This window comes from Erigeron canadensis, chromosome 1 (genome assembly GCF_010389155.1).
Source record: "Erigeron canadensis isolate Cc75 chromosome 1, C_canadensis_v1, whole genome shotgun sequence".
NCBI lineage: Eukaryota > Viridiplantae > Streptophyta > Magnoliopsida > Asterales > Asteraceae > Erigeron > Erigeron canadensis.
The window spans coordinates 50,020,986-50,040,244 of record NC_057761.1 but is presented as its reverse complement, the minus strand read 5'-3'; the positions used below and the strand labels follow the sequence as shown (position 1 = coordinate 50,040,244).

At 32.3% G+C, this 19,259-nt stretch overlaps 2 protein-coding genes across 4 annotated transcripts; one reads left to right on the top strand and one right to left on the bottom strand.

The window, feature by feature from the left end:
* Positions 1-940: 940 nt before the first annotated feature.
* Positions 941-9,858, bottom strand: LOC122581899 (aldehyde dehydrogenase family 2 member C4-like). Its single transcript, XM_043754219.1, has 9 exons — positions 9,692-9,858; positions 6,984-7,126; positions 3,146-3,529; positions 2,963-3,052; positions 2,543-2,716; positions 2,322-2,459; positions 2,111-2,248; positions 1,960-2,021; positions 941-1,341 (listed from the first exon to the last, which is right to left on the bottom strand). The coding sequence occupies exons 1-9, from the start codon at positions 9,789-9,791 to the stop codon at positions 1,065-1,067; spliced, it is 1,506 nt and encodes a 501-aa protein (XP_043610154.1). The 5' UTR covers positions 9,792-9,858; the 3' UTR covers positions 941-1,064.
* Positions 9,859-12,187: 2,329 nt separating this feature from the next.
* Positions 12,188-17,671, top strand: LOC122606573. Of its 3 annotated transcripts, none has more exons than XM_043779426.1 (9): positions 12,188-12,752; positions 14,766-14,846; positions 14,963-15,682; positions 15,792-15,929; positions 16,054-16,137; positions 16,365-16,424; positions 16,525-16,611; positions 16,724-17,047; positions 17,131-17,671. In XM_043779426.1, exons 1-8 carry the CDS (start codon positions 12,315-12,317, stop codon positions 17,012-17,014), a joined length of 1,899 nt encoding a protein of 632 aa, XP_043635361.1. In that variant the 5' UTR covers positions 12,188-12,314; the 3' UTR covers positions 17,015-17,047; positions 17,131-17,671. The 3 variants fall into 3 exon arrangements, 2 of the variants coding, with proteins under 2 accessions (XP_043635361.1, XP_043635352.1); XR_006324951.1 differs by having other exon boundaries at positions 12,189-12,752; positions 16,724-17,446; positions 17,538-17,671; XM_043779417.1 differs by having other exon boundaries at positions 12,189-12,752; positions 16,724-17,671.
* Positions 17,672-19,259: the final 1,588 nt, after the last annotated feature.

Here is a 19,259-nt window from a genome sequence, read left to right as displayed (position 1 = left end):
GAACTTTAAAATTTACAGCCAATAAGCAAAATCGTATATGTCGGAGAATATGTATATAATAATGAAATATGCATTACCAATATCTATTATTTATATTTTTTCTGGGGAAACCTAAGTTATTAAAAAAATGGTCCATTTTTATTATAATATACTGATAAGATTTGAGCATTTAATGTAGTTATATGGCGCCCAAAATTTTAGTTCTTTTATGTTGTGCATGATGAATGCAACTCATATTATATTGAGTGAACCTTAATCAATTGGTATCTTATTTCTGATACTTTTTGTGCCACTTTCGTTTTTAATAAATCTAATTTTGCATGAACGGTAATTCTCTAGTTCCATAATCGAAAGGGCGAAGATTGAAAGATAGTCACCCGGTCATCATGGATAAAATTATATCGTCTTCATACACAGAGTGCACACTGTATAAACTAATGCCCGATAAATTAATAATCTATTATTTTCACCTATGGATTACAAAATTTAGCTTAATATTAGTTTAACATGAGTGGAAAAATAAAAAGAATTCCTTGTGTGATCATGCCGCTTACATAAATTACCTAAACAATGTTTAATTACCAATAAACTTAATATTCTTATCAACCAAAATGTGACATGTATACAAAAAATTTCTTCCATAGATTGATACATACAAGTTGAAGTCATATTATACGATGAGTTGGTACAACTGGGTAACATATGAATGTTTTGTAGTATTTGGGGGGAAAAAAACTGGGTATGTATGATCCTCAAAAAATTGTATTTCTCCGGCTTTTTTATTAACTAATTGATGTATAATTATGAAAATATTTGCTACATACAAAAGGTTAATTTCTTTTCTATGAACACGGCTAATTGCAATTAAAGAATGTAGTTAGTAAGATTAGGAAATTAATGGATGAAGAACATAAGTATAGATTTTAGAAGGAAACCTTAGTTTATGAAATCATGCTATGACTTATATCTATGTATTAATGAAAAGTGATACATAATGAGATGTCTATTAATCCTTTACATTTCCATAATCTACAAACAAACATGCCTACTAAAAAGGTGAAGATTTACAACCACGGCGAATTATATATCGGTGTGACAACGGCTTTGGTTTGAAGATATTTTTCTAGCGCTTCCATGCCATGATCCATTCCTCCGAACCCACTCAGTTTGTATCCTCCGATTGGACACCCTGCATCAAAATTATGGTAGCAGTTTATCCAAATCATGCCTGCCCGAACTGATCTCGATACCCTGTTGGCTATATTCAAGTCGTTAGTTACGATCCCGGCTGCTAAACCATATGAAGTCTTGTTAGCTTTGGTGATTGCCTCTTCAATTGTCCTGCAATATATATATATATATATATATATATATTTTATCAATCAACGTGTCACAATAATTTATATTAGGAAGTTCGCAAGCCTCGCGTTTGTATGTTTTCTTCTTGAAAGACAATACTACAAACACAACATCATAAGTAAAAAAATTTCGTGTTTGTATATTTTCTTTTTGAAAGACAATACTGCAAACACAACATATGTAAAAAATTTCCCTATTAGATACATATTGTATGAAAAGTAAAAAAAATCAAAAACTTAAAAATATATATATATATATATTAAATGACAAAACACAAAAAAAAAGGCAAGCCATAGATCAAATCAAAATCAACCCAGCCCATGATTCAAATTGGTGTAAATCAGCCCAGCCCATTACATTTATTCAGGTAAAAGCCTTTAAAGAACATGTTCTCCAGTCTCCGCCACTTCATCCAACATTAGATTTGTTTTTAATTTGCTAGATTTAGAATTTATAGGAGAGTATAAAAATTTTCAAATAAGAAATACTATTCACATTATATTCCTAAAGAAGTTAATATATATAATTGTACTTAATGTAGTCATCTTGACCCATATCCAAATATATACGAGTATATTATTCAGAAAGAATGAGACTTACTTGAATTTCATAAGACCTATAACTGGACCAAAAATTTCCTCCTTCGCTATTATCATATCATCCTGATTAAAACAACGTACGAGTTATAGAAAATTACCTACCAACAATGCAAATTTGAGGCATAACATGTCTTCTTTTATAAGAAACATACCGTAACGTTTTCAAAAATTGTTGGGGTTATATAATATCCTTTCTCTCCGCAACGCTTACCACCAAATAACAACGATGCACCTTCTCGTTTTCCATGATCGATATACGAAAGTACTCTCTCGAACTGCTTCCTATCGACCTATGAAATAGAAATAGAGTTTACGAATAATAGCAATATTGTTTTTAGTAGGTTAGTCGTAACATGGAATTACTTGGGGTCCTTGACAAGTCGCAGGATCAAATGGATCACCAACGACCCATTTCTTCGCCTTTTCAACTATTGATTTCACAACTTCATCGTATATCCCTTCTTGAATAAGGACGCGTGAAGTACACACACAAATTTCTCCCTGTTGACACAATTTTTATGAAATAAGTTGTTATTTGTTTGAAAACCATATGAAAGTTTTAAAAAAGTAAGTTTCAAAAGTACTTTATTAGCAAGACTTCCAAAGAGAGCAAGATCTGCAGCTTGTTCAATATTTGAATCATCAAAGATCATGAGCGGGGATTTGCCCCCAAGTTCTAAGGAGACTGATTTTAAATTGCTTGTCGCCGCAGCTTGCATTACTAATCGTCCAACTTCAGTTGATCCTGTAAAACTAACCTGAAAAAAGAAGTTAATAACAATAATACAATATCAATCATTTGTCCAAAACAAAACTACTATTTGAGAAATGTAGTTTGCAAACCAAATGAAGTATTACATAAGTGCAAAAATTCATATTGTGAAATTTGGTTCTGTTTTTCTCAAACAGAACATATATAGTAAAAGGCCTACAATGAGACCTGCAGTAATTATGCTTTAAAACATACTAGTAATTTGGTATGTCCAAAATGAAAAGTAACTAACACAATCTATATCCATGTGTGATGCTACAGCGGCACCTGCAGTATGTCCGAATCCTGTCACAACGTTGATAACACCATTTGGTATCCCTGCCTGTTAAAAAAAATACATGTACATAATATTATATCAGCAAAACAAGACATGATCAAGTCATACACACAAGCTTAAATCGTTTAAATTACTCACCACCTTAGCCAAATGGGCCAGGTAAAGAGCTGAGAGGGGTGCTTGTTCAGCAGGCTTGACAACCATGGTGCAGCCAGCAGCTAAAGCCGGTGCACATTTGAGAGTAAACATGGCACTAGGAAAGTTCCAAGGAATTATAAGACCAACTACACCTATGGGTTCAAGCAACGTGTAACCTTGAAACACACTAGACAACTTCAAAGATCTTCCATGGATTTTATCTGCGGCACCAGCAAAATAACGGACTTCTTTGGCTATACCAGGAATGTCCACGGCGATCTCAAAACTATAAACTTTGCCCGCATCAAGCGCTTCCAATGTTGCTAGTTCCTCAAGGTTTTCTTCAATTAAATCCGCGAATTTGTTCATTATTTTACCCCTCTCCTGAAAACATTTGAAAAAATTTATCTACAAAAATATGTATTTGGTTTATTTTAAGATTCAACCTAACTAACTAAAAATATACAGATTAGAAGATTTAAGGGCATGTCCAATGTTAAATCTCATGAAATTAAGTCTAAATCTAATTTATTGAGTAAGGGGAATGACTTCAATCGTCCAAGTCTTATATTGAGTTTGGTGCTGCTATCAATACTCATCCCCAAAAACAAGATCGGAGTCAATCATACATGCCTTATGAATTTCCTACTGCTATCAATCATTTTCCATACCTATATTGTTGGAGCCACGTTAATGTAACCGTCACTGATCGTTTATCATTTCTGATATGATAATTGACAACAACTGAAATCTCTATGTATAGTTAATATACGATGGGTGTATTTACTTATGAAGACATATTATAGGGTTTCCCATTATGTGATTGGAAGTATCAGAACTTACAGTGCAGACATTAAACACCAAAGAGTTGAATGTGTAAATACTCTCATTATAAATAAAGAGTCATTAACCCTAACTTAAGGTTAATCACATATATTAATCTCTCAAATTCGTGTGTCTCTCCTCTGATAAATTCGTGCATCACTTCTAGCCGAATTTATCATCTAATCATCACTCAATCATCTTGTTAATTGTGGGAACCTAAAATCAAAGGCAAACATGTTTAATGCTCTTACAGGTTCCATAAGATCATAATTTGTGTTTATTCTAAATTATAAAATCTGGTGAATATTTTCACATCATGTTTATTCCAAAATCATGTTTATTCCAATATATACTCCGTAATTGGAATTGGGGTGACCATAATTATAAAATCATGGATGGGTAGGTCCTTTTTGGTCTTTTAATTTGTGTTTGTCAATTTGTTTTATGGGGGTTATTTTTTTTATTTATATTTTTTAGGTCCTGCTAGTTTTACATACAAGGCATAGTTTGATTTGTACTTGTTTGGTGTTTTTGGTAGATTATTTGCTCCCATGCATTTTACGTCTTGTAGTACGTGAGAAAGATTCAGCGCTCGCGTTGCGAGCTGCAATAATCGCGGATGCGCGATAAAAGCAGAAGAAAACAAAAAAAGCACTAGTCATCCCACAGTCTTTGGGCATTGTCCGGGAAAAGATAACGACACGTAAAATTCACAACTCATGGAGCCATGGTAATTAAGGAATATATGTGATATAAGGTAAAGAGACTGAAACTTTCGTGTCTAAGAGTTAGAAAAATGAAATTTTAAAAATTAAATAAAACCAGAAAATCGGGCGAAAAGTAAAAGAAATAAAATTATGCGACAAAAAGTAAAAAGGTTAAAAGTTTCGTGACAAGAATGGAAAAAGCTTGACAAAAGTTTTTAAAAAAAGCAAAAGTTATATGGTGAAAATTAAGATGATGAAACTTTTTAGGCAAAATTAGAAAAATAAAAATATAAAAAGTAAAATAAGACAAAACTTTCGTGTGAAAAGTAAAAGAAGCGAAAGTGATGTGGCAAAAGTAAAAGGGCAAAAATTTTAGTAAACTTATGTGATAAGAAGTAAAAATAATGAAATTTTCGTGGCAAAAGTTAGAAAAATGAAAGTTTAAAAACAAAATAAAACAATATTTTCGTGCCAAAAGTAAAAGAAATAAAGTTTTGTGACAAAAGGTAAAAAGGTTAAAAGTTTCGTGTAATTCACAAAAGCTAAAAAAAACAAAAGTTATATGGTGAAAAGTAAGATAATGAAACTTTTGTGACAAAAGTTAGAAAAATAAAAGTATAAAAGATAAATAAAACAAAACTTTCATGCAAAAAGTGAAAGAAACGAAAGCGATGTGGCAAAAAGTAAAAGGCCGGAAACTTTAGTAAATTTATGTCATAAAAAGTAAAGAGAATGAAACTTTCGTGGCAAAAGTTAGAAAGATGAAAGTTTAAAAACTGAAAAAAAACAAAACTTTCGTGTCAAAAATAAAATAATTAAAGTTATGTAACAAAAAATAAAAAGACAAATTAAAAAAAAAAACCAGGCTGGCAGGCTGCTTGCACTTGCTTCCCTGTTCATAACCACACACAATGTTATATATATAAATATGGCCATATGGGTATGCAAAAGTGAGTAATCTATGATTTAATTACACTAACAATTATATATATTAGAATAAGAGAAATGTTATATGCAGTACCTATTTTAGATAAAGCAGAGAGAGATTATGTAAAATTCAATAGAGGTTATGTAAAATTCAGGGGGCTATGTATGTTTATCAAATTCAAATGTTTAATTTAAACTTTTTTTAAAGTGGAAGCATCTAAGCTTAAATAAAGTCTGCAGTACGGATCATTTTCCCATTAGTATATACTAGTACGTTATCCGCACAATGCGGCAATGGCCATGTCGATGACGGTGTGGTGGGGGCGATTGTCGATGGTGGATGCGACGTCGAGTGGTATAGATAATTGTGGTGGTCCCGACTGTCAGTGGTGGAAGCGACTGTCGGTGGTGAAAGCGACGTCGAGTGGTATAGATAACTGATATAAACGTAATTGAGGTTAAGTGTCAATGGAGATATTTATAAAATAAAGGATTGATTGTGTTATTCAATCATTAAGTGTTTTTTAGACAATTTTTCTCTTAACTTTTAAGGCTATTTTTTTATAATATAGTAAAAAAAATTACGCTAGTATCTATATCCCATGCTATTTGTTTGTCTTTCTTTTTTTTTCCTTTGTCTTTTAATATTAATTAATATCTTCGACTATAGTATATGTAGTCAAAGAAATTGTTGTACCAGTCGTTCGAAACGATGAGTTATTTTCTGTGCACTACAAATTAAATCCGACAAAACATGATAAAGTGACATTGGCCAAACTTTAACATCAGGAAAGTGATCGCTCTCAAAAAAAAAAAAAAAAAAAAAAATCAGGAAAGTGACATCCATTAACATCTTTCGCTGTTTATATATGTTGACATTGTCAAATAAATATATATTATGGTGTCGCGTCAAACTTAAACATCACATAAATATATTCAACATTGTCTTGTAGATGTACTATATCGTATGTTTAAGGGAAAAATTTGTTTGTGTATCTAAGTTGTCTTCAGTTACTATTGTAGGAAATAAACTTTATTTTGGTTCATTGTATGTAAGTAACCTGCTAAAACTTAACGGATGGTGTAAGAAATCGGCCAGATACTAACGTGGCACCATCAAACATCTGATACATGGCCCAATGAGAGACCGCCACATCAGCATTTAGCAGATTATTTACACGATTCGTTCAGTTTTAGCAGGTTACTTACATACAATGAACCAAAATAAAGTTTTTTTTTCCTACAATAGTAATTGAAGACAAGTTACATACACACAAATTGTTTTCCCTATGTTTAATTGTTTAACTATTTCTTTTTTTTTTAGCAAAAATACGCTAGCCAACTTTGAATGAAGAATAATCAAAGTGAAAGATGCTTACACAACCAGGCAAACGTGGCCAAGATCCATGATCAAACGCTTTCCGGGCAGCTTTCACTGCTAAATCGATGTCTTCCTTATCACCTTCCGCGACTTTCGCTATAGTTTCTTCAGTTCTTGGGTCTACAGTCTCAAATGTTTTCCCTGTTTGTTTAATAATTGTGTACGTACATTTTGAAGAGTTAAAATATGTAAATTAGTCAAGATTGTATAAATCATGCATATATATCATGTCATACCCCAACATGTATTACTCGATAATTAATGTATAGAATTGAACTTATTCTTTTCATTTCATAATAATGCTGTCCATATATTTACATTTAAATTGTCACATTCATATATGGAAAATGCTAAACGCAGTCCAATTTAACGTGCATAAAAAATTTGTATATTTTCATATCAAAAGCTCATCCTTTTAATTTTATGGTAAGCATACAACTATTTAATGCACCTTAACTACAACTTTAAGGACTACTTTAGTTTAGTAAAACCCTTCATATATATATATGAACAAAATCGAAGCTAATAAGGGAGTAAGATTTCCACTATGTATTAAAGACAAAACAAAATATAATTATCATGGATCAAATGATCATATCTAATAACGTAAGATGCTTATATTCAGTTTATGTGAAGATGGTGAACTCTTTTTGATTAATTATATATATTAGCTTAATTTTTGTTTCATATATATATATTTAGGGGATGAGAATATAAGGTTATCGGGTATTTAAGCATATGTGTGGAACACTCACATATTGTTTTTTAATCCATAAAAATCATGGGGGCTCATGTATTTATTCATTAAACAAGAAATGATAAAATATTAGTATGTGAGGGGTTCCACACATAAGCTTAGGTGTCGGACAACCTTATATTTCCTTTTCCCATATATATATATATATATATATATTGGCTTAAACAGACAAATTAAAATATTCTAATTTTTTTGTTGACTTTTAACCCTTTTTTTTATCACTTATAAATTATTTTCTTTTTAGTTATTTATTTAAAACATGATTCAAACTTAATTAAGGCCTCTTGTTAGAAAATAATAAGCTTCCTTAATCCTTACCACTCAACTATTTGATATTGGATTTTATAATAAAGTAGTGTAAAGAAACTTTTTTGTTTTATAGATAACTACGCACCGAATGAAAGTTTCACTATAAATCTTTCAAGACGTACACAAATAAATGCTATAAATAAAGGAGCTCGGAATTGAAGGACATCTCTGGCCAAATCGAGAAACAAACCAGACTAAATACAAACACGCATATAAAGATGTAAATTTGCGTAAAATTAATTGACATGACATAGAAAGACTTAATAAATTAAATATAGAAACAAAAAAGCGTTAGGTGATTTTACTAAATTGATCGAGCTACATGCACACTACCGCAAGTATGGCAAGCCGTACTAGTATTGTAGGAAGGGAATGAAAAGAGTTATTGTAGCAACCACGAATTGTGTAATACAACATACAGTATATCTTTATATATGTAAATAGGTAGTGATAATCGTACCATAAAAATTGATACATCTACTATACTGTATATAAATTATAATATACTGTACAAGTATGTCATGCATAATAATGATAGAATAGTCAAATTCCGTGATATATACGAATATCACATTCCCATATGTAAATAGGTGGCTTTTGGTATATTGAAAAAGGAAACAAACGATATATATGTATGCTTGCATGATAGGTACAAAATTTACAAATTTGTAAGTGACACACATTATAAATAAAGTAAATTGGGTAACCATGTACAAAAGAAAAAGTACATTTAGCATGTAAGATGTCACGTCATGCCCAGCTAAGTTGTCACGTTAGCTCAATAAAGTACAATCGGTTATAACATGTCGTTTTGGTCAACCATGTACAAAATTTACAAATTTGTGGGTGATACACATAAAAATTTTAATTTATTTGGCAACCCTATCTAAAAAGAAAAGTACGTTGGTCTTTCAGTAATTAATCCCGAAAAATGAGCTATATATGCAGGCCGGTTTTTATATCTTTATTAATTTATAATAGATATATAGTTACAAATTATTTAAATAAAATTTAAGACGGTTTTGGGGTCTAGATTGACTCGTGATCTTTGCAGTACGTTGCTCACCACGCACACGTTATAATCTCCGACGACCCTGCCTGATTAAACTTTAAAACGACCAACTGGCGGTGATCAGTAGACGAATATATATTATACATATTTACATTTAGACACACACACATGTAAGAATTCAATGTTTAATTAGATCGATTTGTAATACATAAATTTCAACCTTCCACTTTTACTATGATGTATTCCCAAGCTAATAGGAGTAAGTTAATTATAAAAGATGATTGTAACATAATTAATAATCGGATGAGAATACTATAAAAATATAAAATTGATTGAAGCCATAGAATTATGAAAACGTACAAGCATATATTAAGTTGTTTAACTTAACAAAATACAAATATGGATTTGTTAAACAAAAATCATTTTGCCCTTTCTCTTTAGTATCATATATATCAATATCAATATATCAAATATAAGATATACGTATATCTTATATACGAACTTATAGTAGTAACTTTTAGACTGTCTTTTAAAATGAAAAAAGTCATTCGTTTGTTCAACAAATTCCATTTTATTGAATTATAAAAAGGATTTGATTGGTTGATAAGAAGAAGAAGAAGTTAATTACCTGAAATGGAATCAGTAAACTCTCCATTGATGAAAAGCTTTGTGAACCTTATGTTGGATATTTTCTTTTCAATCTCCAAGTTTCTCTCTTCATTTGCCATGTGGATTGGAGGTCTCTTAATTTCTCTCTCTTTATTTCTTACTGTAATTTCTTTTCTTGTACAATTAATTGTTTTTGTATCTTATATATATCACCACCTCAACATCAATTACATATGTGTGTATACAATCTATTTGTCGTCTTCTTTGAAAAATTATCTTATAAAAAGCCAGCCCAGCCAATAAGAAAAGGCATATACAACCATAGTATTACTGTATATTATCATATTACAAATTTACAAGTGTTACTGTTACTAATAAAGGGTGTAATCCGGATACCACGTTTTAAATATTTAAATAAATCCGCCAAATCTACTTTATTACGAGTATAATATGATGATGATAATTTATCGTCAGCTGACATTTGACATAAAACTAACACCATTAGTGACTACTTATTTACATGAATAACATCTAAAACATATGATAACTTATACAGTATTTCTTTTTAAACCAAAAAACAAAAACAAAAAAAGCATGTAAAGTTATATATAATTTGATATGTTTATATGTAAATGTATTTGTTCATATCTATTATCTATTTTCAAAAATATCAAGTTATATGTATGTAGATTTATATGTTTCTAACAGTTATCTATACCTATATTGATTATAACCCTCGAAAATCATGTTTTAATTATGTAATTTCTTTAAATTGTTTATAATGATTAAATTATATTATTAATAAATTATTTTTTAAAATGTTTTTAGTAACTCATATTCATCAAGTACTTGTACCACCATCATCAATAGTTGTCACCACCGGTAGGATAAGTGGATAACACACTAGTCTAAATAAACTATAAAAATATTTTTATATAAGGTTGTAACGTTCTAATTTATATTTTTATTTTAACATAATGAAAAAAAAAAAAATGAGACTTAAAGGTTAAGTTGTTTTCCTTCGTCCCTGACCTTTAGCTCAATGGTTGAAAGACCATCTCCCTTGTATGAGGCCTTGTGTTCAAGCCTTCTGGGGGGCATAGGAATTAAGTCTTCTTATGAGGGTTTGACTTGAGTATACCCAAGTTCAAGTCGGGATGGGGCATGATTTACCCCTATTAATCGTCGTGCCTTTGGGCGGATTAGTTGAAACGACACAACTTGATTAATGGATAAATAAGATTTTATATATATACATATACATATATATATATATATAACCCGTATGAAGAAAAATCACAACCAAGATGAAGTGAAAATTAAAACCAAAATGTAGTAAATTTATAACCCACGTGAATATTTAAAAAACTTAAAATCTTTCACCAATAATTTTTATCCTTAAAAAAATGGATAAAAGACACATCAATGAAAGCTTTCATTCATAAGGAAATTACATAGCTAAAATCTCGACAAACACAATTACCAGAACTCGTTATAAAAGACAACGCACAAAATTAGAAATTTCGACATGACCTTTTTCATAAAACCTTCATCAAAACCTGTTACGGATAATGAGTTGTAAAAATACATTCAATCATGATCAACACATTACTATTACAATATAACCCATTATAAAAACTCATTGAATCTAACATTTGACATAACAATAATTTTCCCAAAACAAACAAATGTACCATGAGCCAATAGTTCAAAGGGGTCTCTACGGGTATCAACATTACCATTTTCCGCATTTAGCTAAAACATTCAAATCCATAAATTAGCTTCGAACTTCAAGTACTTGTCTTTGTTTTCACATCCGGGACAACCTATAAAACGGGTAAATAACTAAAAAGTAAACAAGGCTTAGTGAATAATCTTGCATACGTTAATTTATACACACGAAGGAGGACAATGCACAAAGGTCTATTGCATATAGCCTATGGCACCGTCGTACCATACCTATATACTCACATTTGTACTAACGCACCTAGATTTATTGATTGAAAGAAAGAATGAAATTAGTTAGTTAGAAGTGAGAGAAGGTTGAAGAAGAGTTTATTAATTTGAAAGTGATTAATAACTTAGGAGAATGACTGACATAGTGACATCCTTCCCATGATGCTACGCCCCCTTTTAATTTTTCATGGATAATTTACATGCTTGTCACTAAAGTTCCAACTAAATTAACATCATAACCAAAAATAACCAAAAATAAAATAGTAGAAACTTATTTTAATGTACTCAAAACTATAATATAGGTTAATTTTTATTGGCCTAAAAATTTAGGATATTACATTAATAGGGGGTTTTCCCCCAATGATCATTGGATATTTGAAATAGGCATTTCTACTTCGAAGAAGTTCTTTAGTATAGACTCAGTTAAAACAACGTATATTATATCTCTTACTATTGAATCAGAATAACCTCCCAAAACAGAAAAAAATTAAAATAGGAGTTAAACGAAACAATCAATTCTCTTTCCATTTCTATTTATTTTCTTTGCCAACCCCCATTAAAACTCTCACAACAAATTTAAAGTTCCTTTCGTTCCTTTTCCTTAATTCGTTTCCTTTTCCTTATACATACCCATACTCTTTGTCTCCCAGTCAGACATTTTCAAAAGCACAAAAAAAGGGCCAAAAATGGGAAATCGGAGGTATTTAGCGACGAGCGACGACGACGAAGAAGAACCACCGCCGCCGCCACCACCACCACCACCGAGACGAAGAAGAGACGAAATGCGGTCAACAAGTCAACGGAAAAGAAAACGAATGAAAATATACGAAGACGATGATTATGAGGAAGAAGAAGAAGAAGAAAGAGAGTTACAAGAAGCAATTAAACAATCAATTAAAATCCAAAATAAACAACAAGATAATAATAAAAATAATAGAAATAATAGAAATAGAAAAACTACTTCTGATGATGAAGAAGAGGACGAACAAGAAGAAGAGAAGCAGCAGGAAGAGGAGGAAGAAGAAGCGAAACCGGTGGGTGAGGTGGTTAGGGTTTCCGGCAAGGGCAAAAACAGACGGAATCATTATAATTCCTTCGAATTTGACGGTGTTACTTACCAGCTTGTAAGTATCTATATAATGTATAATTTGTTATCATTTTAGTTTCAATTATTTCTACTTGATTTTTATACCGCTGAATTATAACCTAGATATAGATTTGGATGAGAATTGAGGATGTTAGGGTTTTAGAGTGTTAGTTGTTGCTATGCATTTATATATTATTATATAGATATAGATATTTGAACTTGCGAATTATGAAATCTAGGGTTTGAATTTTGGTAAATGTACATGGAATTGTACTAAGCTTGTTATTTGTTGTTATTGAATGTGTCCGACTCTCAAAACGACTGTTGCTTATTTTATGTGTCGAAAACTCTCGTCGTTATTGTATACTGTATGTATGTATCTGGTTACCGCTTCATTTGGTAACACGTTTTTTTTTTTTTTTTTTTTTTGTTGACGTGTTATTCATACAAATTGCCACGTTATCAAGACTAATGCCATTTCTGCAATATACTAGTTATAAGATAACATATCACATACATATAATAGGAAAAAAACTGAATGTTTGATACATACAAAATATGCAATAGAGGTTTCAAGAGCTGGCATACAGTAGCATAAACAGAACAAGTTTACTATATTCTTATGCACTAGTCCCTGGATTCTGGGCTAACTAGACCTATAAGGTAAGTATCTGGAAACGTAATCAATTATGCACATATGTCTATTGTTTGTATCCAACTTCCAAGTATTTGTCATTGGACGTACTCAGGTATACGTGGCAACCGTATAACTATATAAGCTGCCGCATCCATTGTCATGTTTTCAGTTCGCAAGTTTTAGATTGATTGGGTACATCCAATTAACAATTATTTGGAAGTTAAATACCTACAATAGGCAAAAATTTAGTTGGATGCACACAATAAACATACTTGCATAGTTGATTACATGTCTAGAGTCTAGACACCTACATACACATGCACACAATCTGTCATGTTTTGCTAGTGTGTGTGTCTAACTTTCAAGCTGTTTAGTGTGCGCGCCATGTTTAATATGTCTGAACTTTTATGACTCGTAACCGTTGATTTGGAGTTGGTTTTGTGACTAGGCAAATGATGAAAGCTAACTTCCATGGTTGTTCATACCATCAAAAATAAGGTAACTAAAGATGAAGAGCTAAGTAGATGCATACAAATTAAAACTTTGATATTAATACAATATAAATTTAAAATGTAATAAATTGGATACATTTCGTTTCATTTATTCCTTGAGTTTTTTAGGACACAGTGAGCCTTTTGTTTAATGATAAATTCTGTTGATATTTAGATTTCCAAAATTGCAATGAATATACCACACACATTCAATATTGTAGCAGAAAAGTGAGGCGTGGTCATAATGGGTGACTGGTAAGGAAGATGTAAATCTGTAATTGAGAAGGTTGGGGTGGTGCCTAACATGACTTGAGAAGGTTAGGATGGCGCCTAACCTGACTTGGGTCAATCTTTAATCAATATCTTTTTAATGCGAGTGAAGGAGACACATTTACACCCTAACTTATAACATCCTATCACTGTTGTTAATTTGTTATGCTGTCACATATGTGTCCTTGCAGTGATGAACTGGTATCACACGGTCACACCTTCTTGCCATGATATGGGCTCTGTTGACAATCACTTTGTAATTCTTTTCGGAAGCTAAAGTTACCTAGTCTAAGGGATGCTATCTTTTCTTATGCATTATCCCCAAGTCAGTTAGGCAAAATTGCTTTGAACTTAAAATTATAGTCCCAAAATTGTCGTGATAAAAAATCTAGATTACAAGTAATAATAAACCATATGGTCATTGTGCGTTATGTTCGTGTTTTAATCTTATATTTCTTGGCTTTATCTATTATAATTCATGTGGTGTGTGTCTTAGTCCTCCAAAGTAGACGTCAAGTATTGTTGTGTTCTAATTTGTGGAGTTTTTACATCTGAATATACCGTAGTTGGTATAGTCGAACGTTTATAAATTGATAGTTAAAGTTTGTGAAATTTGTTCGATTAACCGTGTTCTGTATTTGTGGATGTAAAGGAGGATCCTGTGCTTTTAGTTCCTGATCCTGATCCTGATCCTGATATACCTCATGTGAAGCCATATGTTGCTATAATAAAGGTACACTAACCCCTGGACCTGGGATATACTTTTTTTCATTTCTTATGCCGTTTATTCTTGATAAAACATATATTATCTCTTATCTATTGTAAAGCAGAAGTTTCAATTTATGACAGGATATTGCTGAGACGAAAGATGGAAATGTTATGGTAACTGGACAGTGGTTCTATCGACCTGAAGAGGCAGAAAAGAAAAGTGGTGGAAATTGGCAATCAAGCGATACAAGGGAGCTCTTTTATAGTTTTCACAGGGATGAGATCCCTGCCGAGTCTGTGATGCACAAGTGTGTGGTTCACTTTATACCGGCGAACAAGCAGATTCCAAGTAGAAAGGCACATCCTGGTTTCATTGTTCGAAAAGTCTATGACACCATATTTAAAAGGCTCTTCAAGCTCACGGACAAAGATTATGAAGACAGCATGCAGCATGAGATTGATCTACTTGTTCAAAAAACTATGTCTCGTTTAGGTGACCTTCCTGATATTAAAAATGATGAAGATATGGTGGATACAGAAGATTTATTGAGAAGTAAAAGATTACTTAGGAGAAAGAATATGTCACCTTTGGATGTTACAAGAGACAGAGACGACGATACAAGTAACAGGTCTGGGCCATTGTCAAGGTCAGAAACACCTGGAAGTTGTAACAGTGTTGCTTCTGAATATTATAATATTCTGGTAAAGTTTGATGCTGTAACGGGCGATCAGCATCGTGATAAGTGGTTAGAGAAACTTCTGGAAGTTGTGCAATCTATATGTAATAATGTTGATGGTGGGAAGGAAAATGATGGATCTAATAAACCCACCCTGACTGGGCCTGAAGACAAGATTACAAATGTAAGCATGGACCTTGATTATCTCTTCAATGTTGAATCAAACTTATATATTTTGTGTTTGGTTTTTTAGGGTTAATAAATAGTTGACACAATCATTTACTATGTGGTAGATAGGAGCAGATGCACCTTTTTGGCCCGATGATGCTGTTCGAGTTGTAGCCGCACTTGAGCAAGCGTCACATGAGTCTCTGTCTTCGGATTATCAGAAATATAATCAGAAGATGCGTCAGCTATGTTTTAATTTTAAGGTTATAAGGCATTTGTCTCCTAAATAGTTTATGTTCAGAGAAATAGTGCTGTTATCATTTTTGTTTGTAAATCTCCCTGTCTTCTCACATCAACTGCTCTATTATGTGTATATTTTTTTTGCAGAAAAATGCACATTTAGCCCGTCGGGTCCTAAAGGGAGAACTGGAACCTTCAAAAATATTGAGCATGACACCTAATGAGTTGAAGGTATGGGTTTTCATTATGTTATTGTATTGAAGGGAAAATAATTAACATTCAAAATTTCTAACCTCCTGAAGAATAGATAAACCAGTTAAATTGATATTTTTTCAGCCGTCTATGTGCTTGAGTTGCTCATTAATGGATCTATTAATTCATCAAAATCATGTTTTTTACTTTTTTTTATCCTTTGTTCAGTAAAAAAGTTCTAAAATTTTTTTTACCTCTGCTTTTAGGAAGGATTGACGGCTGAAGAATTAGCAAGTAAAGAGCCTGAAGAGGATGCTCAAGTGCAGGTAACATGTTATCTTCATTTCTTTCATCTATTCTTTTAATTCTTGATCAATTGCAGCTTTAAACTCAATTATGTCATTCTTATTTATTGTTTATGTCCAGATGACAGATGCTCGGTGTAAAAGATGCACAGAGAAAAATGTGCGCTTGATAGATATCATATCAGCTGGACATGTTGACAGATATCAGGTTCTTACTCTTTCACGTTCAAAAGGGACTTTCCTCAGTGCCATGAACTAAATTTAAAGTAATCAACTGGTCACCACTCATGTTCATTATTTCCTTTTGTTCTTATGTGCAGCTTGAGTGTGCCGCATGTGGTAATATGTGGTATGCTTCTAGGGACGAGGCATCCACCCTTACAATAGATGGGCCCAGCTCTGCAAGGACAGTAGGTACTGCACCATGGGCGACTGCCAAATTTGAAGATGTTGAGAAAAAGCTGGTTAGCCCTCGTGATCCTAGCACAAATGGTTCTTTTAAAAAAGCAACCGAGCCGCATGTCACCACCATACCTGAAAGGCAGAGATCTTTCAACAAGTCTAGGCCTGGGGAGCAAGACAACAAACAGCCACCAACTGATCCAGTATAGTAGTAGTGCTGAGTTTAATCTAGTACTTCTGAGGTATATCTTAATGTAGGTGTTATTGTGTTAAAAATCGTAAGTATTACTTAACCAAAAAATCTAGTATGTTTTACTATTAACAGATGGGCCAGGAAAAAGCGTTGAAGTTTGTGATAGCTTCAGTTTTTCCACAAAATCATTTTTGTTGGGATCTATAATCCTTTAGAGACCTAATAGTATTTGCAGGCAACGGATCATCTGATGTTGAGTTTATGCTATTCAACAATATGTCTATTTGTGGTCACTGCTAGAGGAATTTTTATAGCTTGTGAATTCTCATTAGCAGGAGTCTGTCATAGTCTAATTCAGGTTAAAGAAAAAGATCCAACATAGAATGGTTGCGGTTGAAGGACTGATGACTTGTTGAATATGAGGTCTAAAGTTATACCAACTTTAGAGGTAAAGATAGAAATCTCAACCTTTGGATTGAAATCAAAAGTTAATATTAAAAAATCAAGTTTGAATCTTGAGCTTTGATTTTAATCCAAAGGTAGAGATTCTTTCAACTTTATCAATAAAGTTAGGGATAATGGTACCGGAGTGTAACCAACTATAACCAAAAGATTATGTATTGTAGTGACCTACTCAATTAGCTATGTAATATATGGAGATATATTTTTTGGGCTATGTGGTGTATTTTCCTGTTAACTTTCAAGCTGCAGCCGTTAAGTGTCAAATCACCTGTTAAGTATCGCCACACTTTTGAAATATTTTATTTTAATACTAAATAATAATGATAATGATATTGGGAGTACCAATAGAGTTTCCCCACCAGCCGAATTCTTGCTTTCTATCTTTAAAAATATCAATTCTAACTTGAAATTGAAACATCATCACATACAGAGTTACAACACTTTTAAGAGAGAACAAAAAAATTTATACAATTCATTTAAGATTTAAGACTGTAATCTTCACTTTTTCCGACATACACCATTGTTGCCATAGTCGAAATAAAACAACCTTCCCCACTGATTTTTTTTAATCTGAACGGATTAAGGGTTTGAGGATTAGGGTTTGTTGTCAGAAATGGCGACATTGGTGATTGCCGCTTCTACAGAGCCAGTGATGGTGATGATGCAGACGTCGTAAATTTGATGGCGGTGATGGTGGGTTTCGGTTGATGTTTGTTCGAGGATTAGGGTGTGTTGCACAAATGGCGACGGTGGTGATGGCTTCTACTATGGAGTCGGTAATTGTGGTGCTCTTGATGCCAGAATTTTGATGGAGGTGATGGTGTTCAAATTATCAATAGATATAGATGTATGCATATGTTTAATGAATCACAGTTTACGTAAGCATTAATAGTCGGACATGGCATCTTAGATGGTGAAACTTAACGGGTGATATGACACTTAACAGCTGCAGCTTGGAATTTAATGGGAGAATACACCACATAGCCCAAAAAACATATGTCCATACATTACATAGCTAGTTAAATAGGCCACTACATTATATAACCTTTTGGTCATAGTTGGTTACACTCTGATGTCATTATCCCATAAAGTTATTATAACTTTAGAGGATCCTATGAGTCTAAACATTTTTTTGCTGAAAGGACCATTTTAAGGTATGGGTCAAAAGGCTCTGGTCAGTTTGGGGGAACCCTGTAAACGCCTCTTTATGCATCTATGAAATCTTCACATATACGGAGTAAATCTTTAATCATCTGATTTATAATATCAATGTTATTGCAAGCATGATCTAAATCACTCGTAAAACGATTTAAGATGTTTTGTGCTTTAGAAATAGATTTTCTAACAGTTTTTTTTAATCCATTTTGGTTGGTTCTCCTTTTACCAGCATTTTTACCTTTTTGGGAAACACCTCTTAAATTGATCTTTATATATGCAAATTGGTTGAGTTGATTGTCCTCATTTGTCTTTCCATTTTACTTGTTTCTCATGTATATTTTGAATATTATTCGAACTTGTTTTGTTCCAGTTAACCCGTTGTCAAACTTATGTTCTGTCCTGTTTCATTCTATATTGAAGTTTATGTTTATTTTCCTTTTCATCTACATTGCATCTATATTTTCTCGATTTAGCATTTGGTTATTCCAATTGTGTGACGGCAAATTAAGGGTGGATTGTTAGATTGCTTTTAAGCTTTGGAGGTCGAAAGAAAGAATCCCGTTCATAAGATGTGAATGAACAGGGTGATGTGAATAGTCTACAACTTTGACTCTAGTTTTGGATCTTTATCATATTTTGGC

Coding starts and splice junctions, on each gene's coding strand:
- LOC122581899 (XM_043754219.1), bottom strand. CDS start 9,791: ATGGCAAATGAAGAGAGAAACTTGGAGATTGAAAAGAAAATATCCAAC. Junction 2,022..2,110: donor CAATTTTTGAAAACGTTACG/GTATGTTTCTTA, acceptor TGTTTTAATCAG/GATGATATGATAATAGCGAA. Junction 1,342..1,959: donor ATAGGTCTTATGAAATTCAA/GTAAGTCTCATT, acceptor TATATATTGCAG/GACAATTGAAGAGGCAATCA.
- LOC122606573 (XM_043779426.1), top strand. CDS start 12,315: ATGGGAAATCGGAGGTATTTAGCGACGAGCGACGACGACGAAGAAGAA. Junction 15,683..15,791: donor CTGAAGACAAGATTACAAAT/GTAAGCATGGAC, acceptor ACTATGTGGTAG/ATAGGAGCAGATGCACCTTT. Junction 16,612..16,723: donor GACATGTTGACAGATATCAG/GTTCTTACTCTT, acceptor TCTTATGTGCAG/CTTGAGTGTGCCGCATGTGG.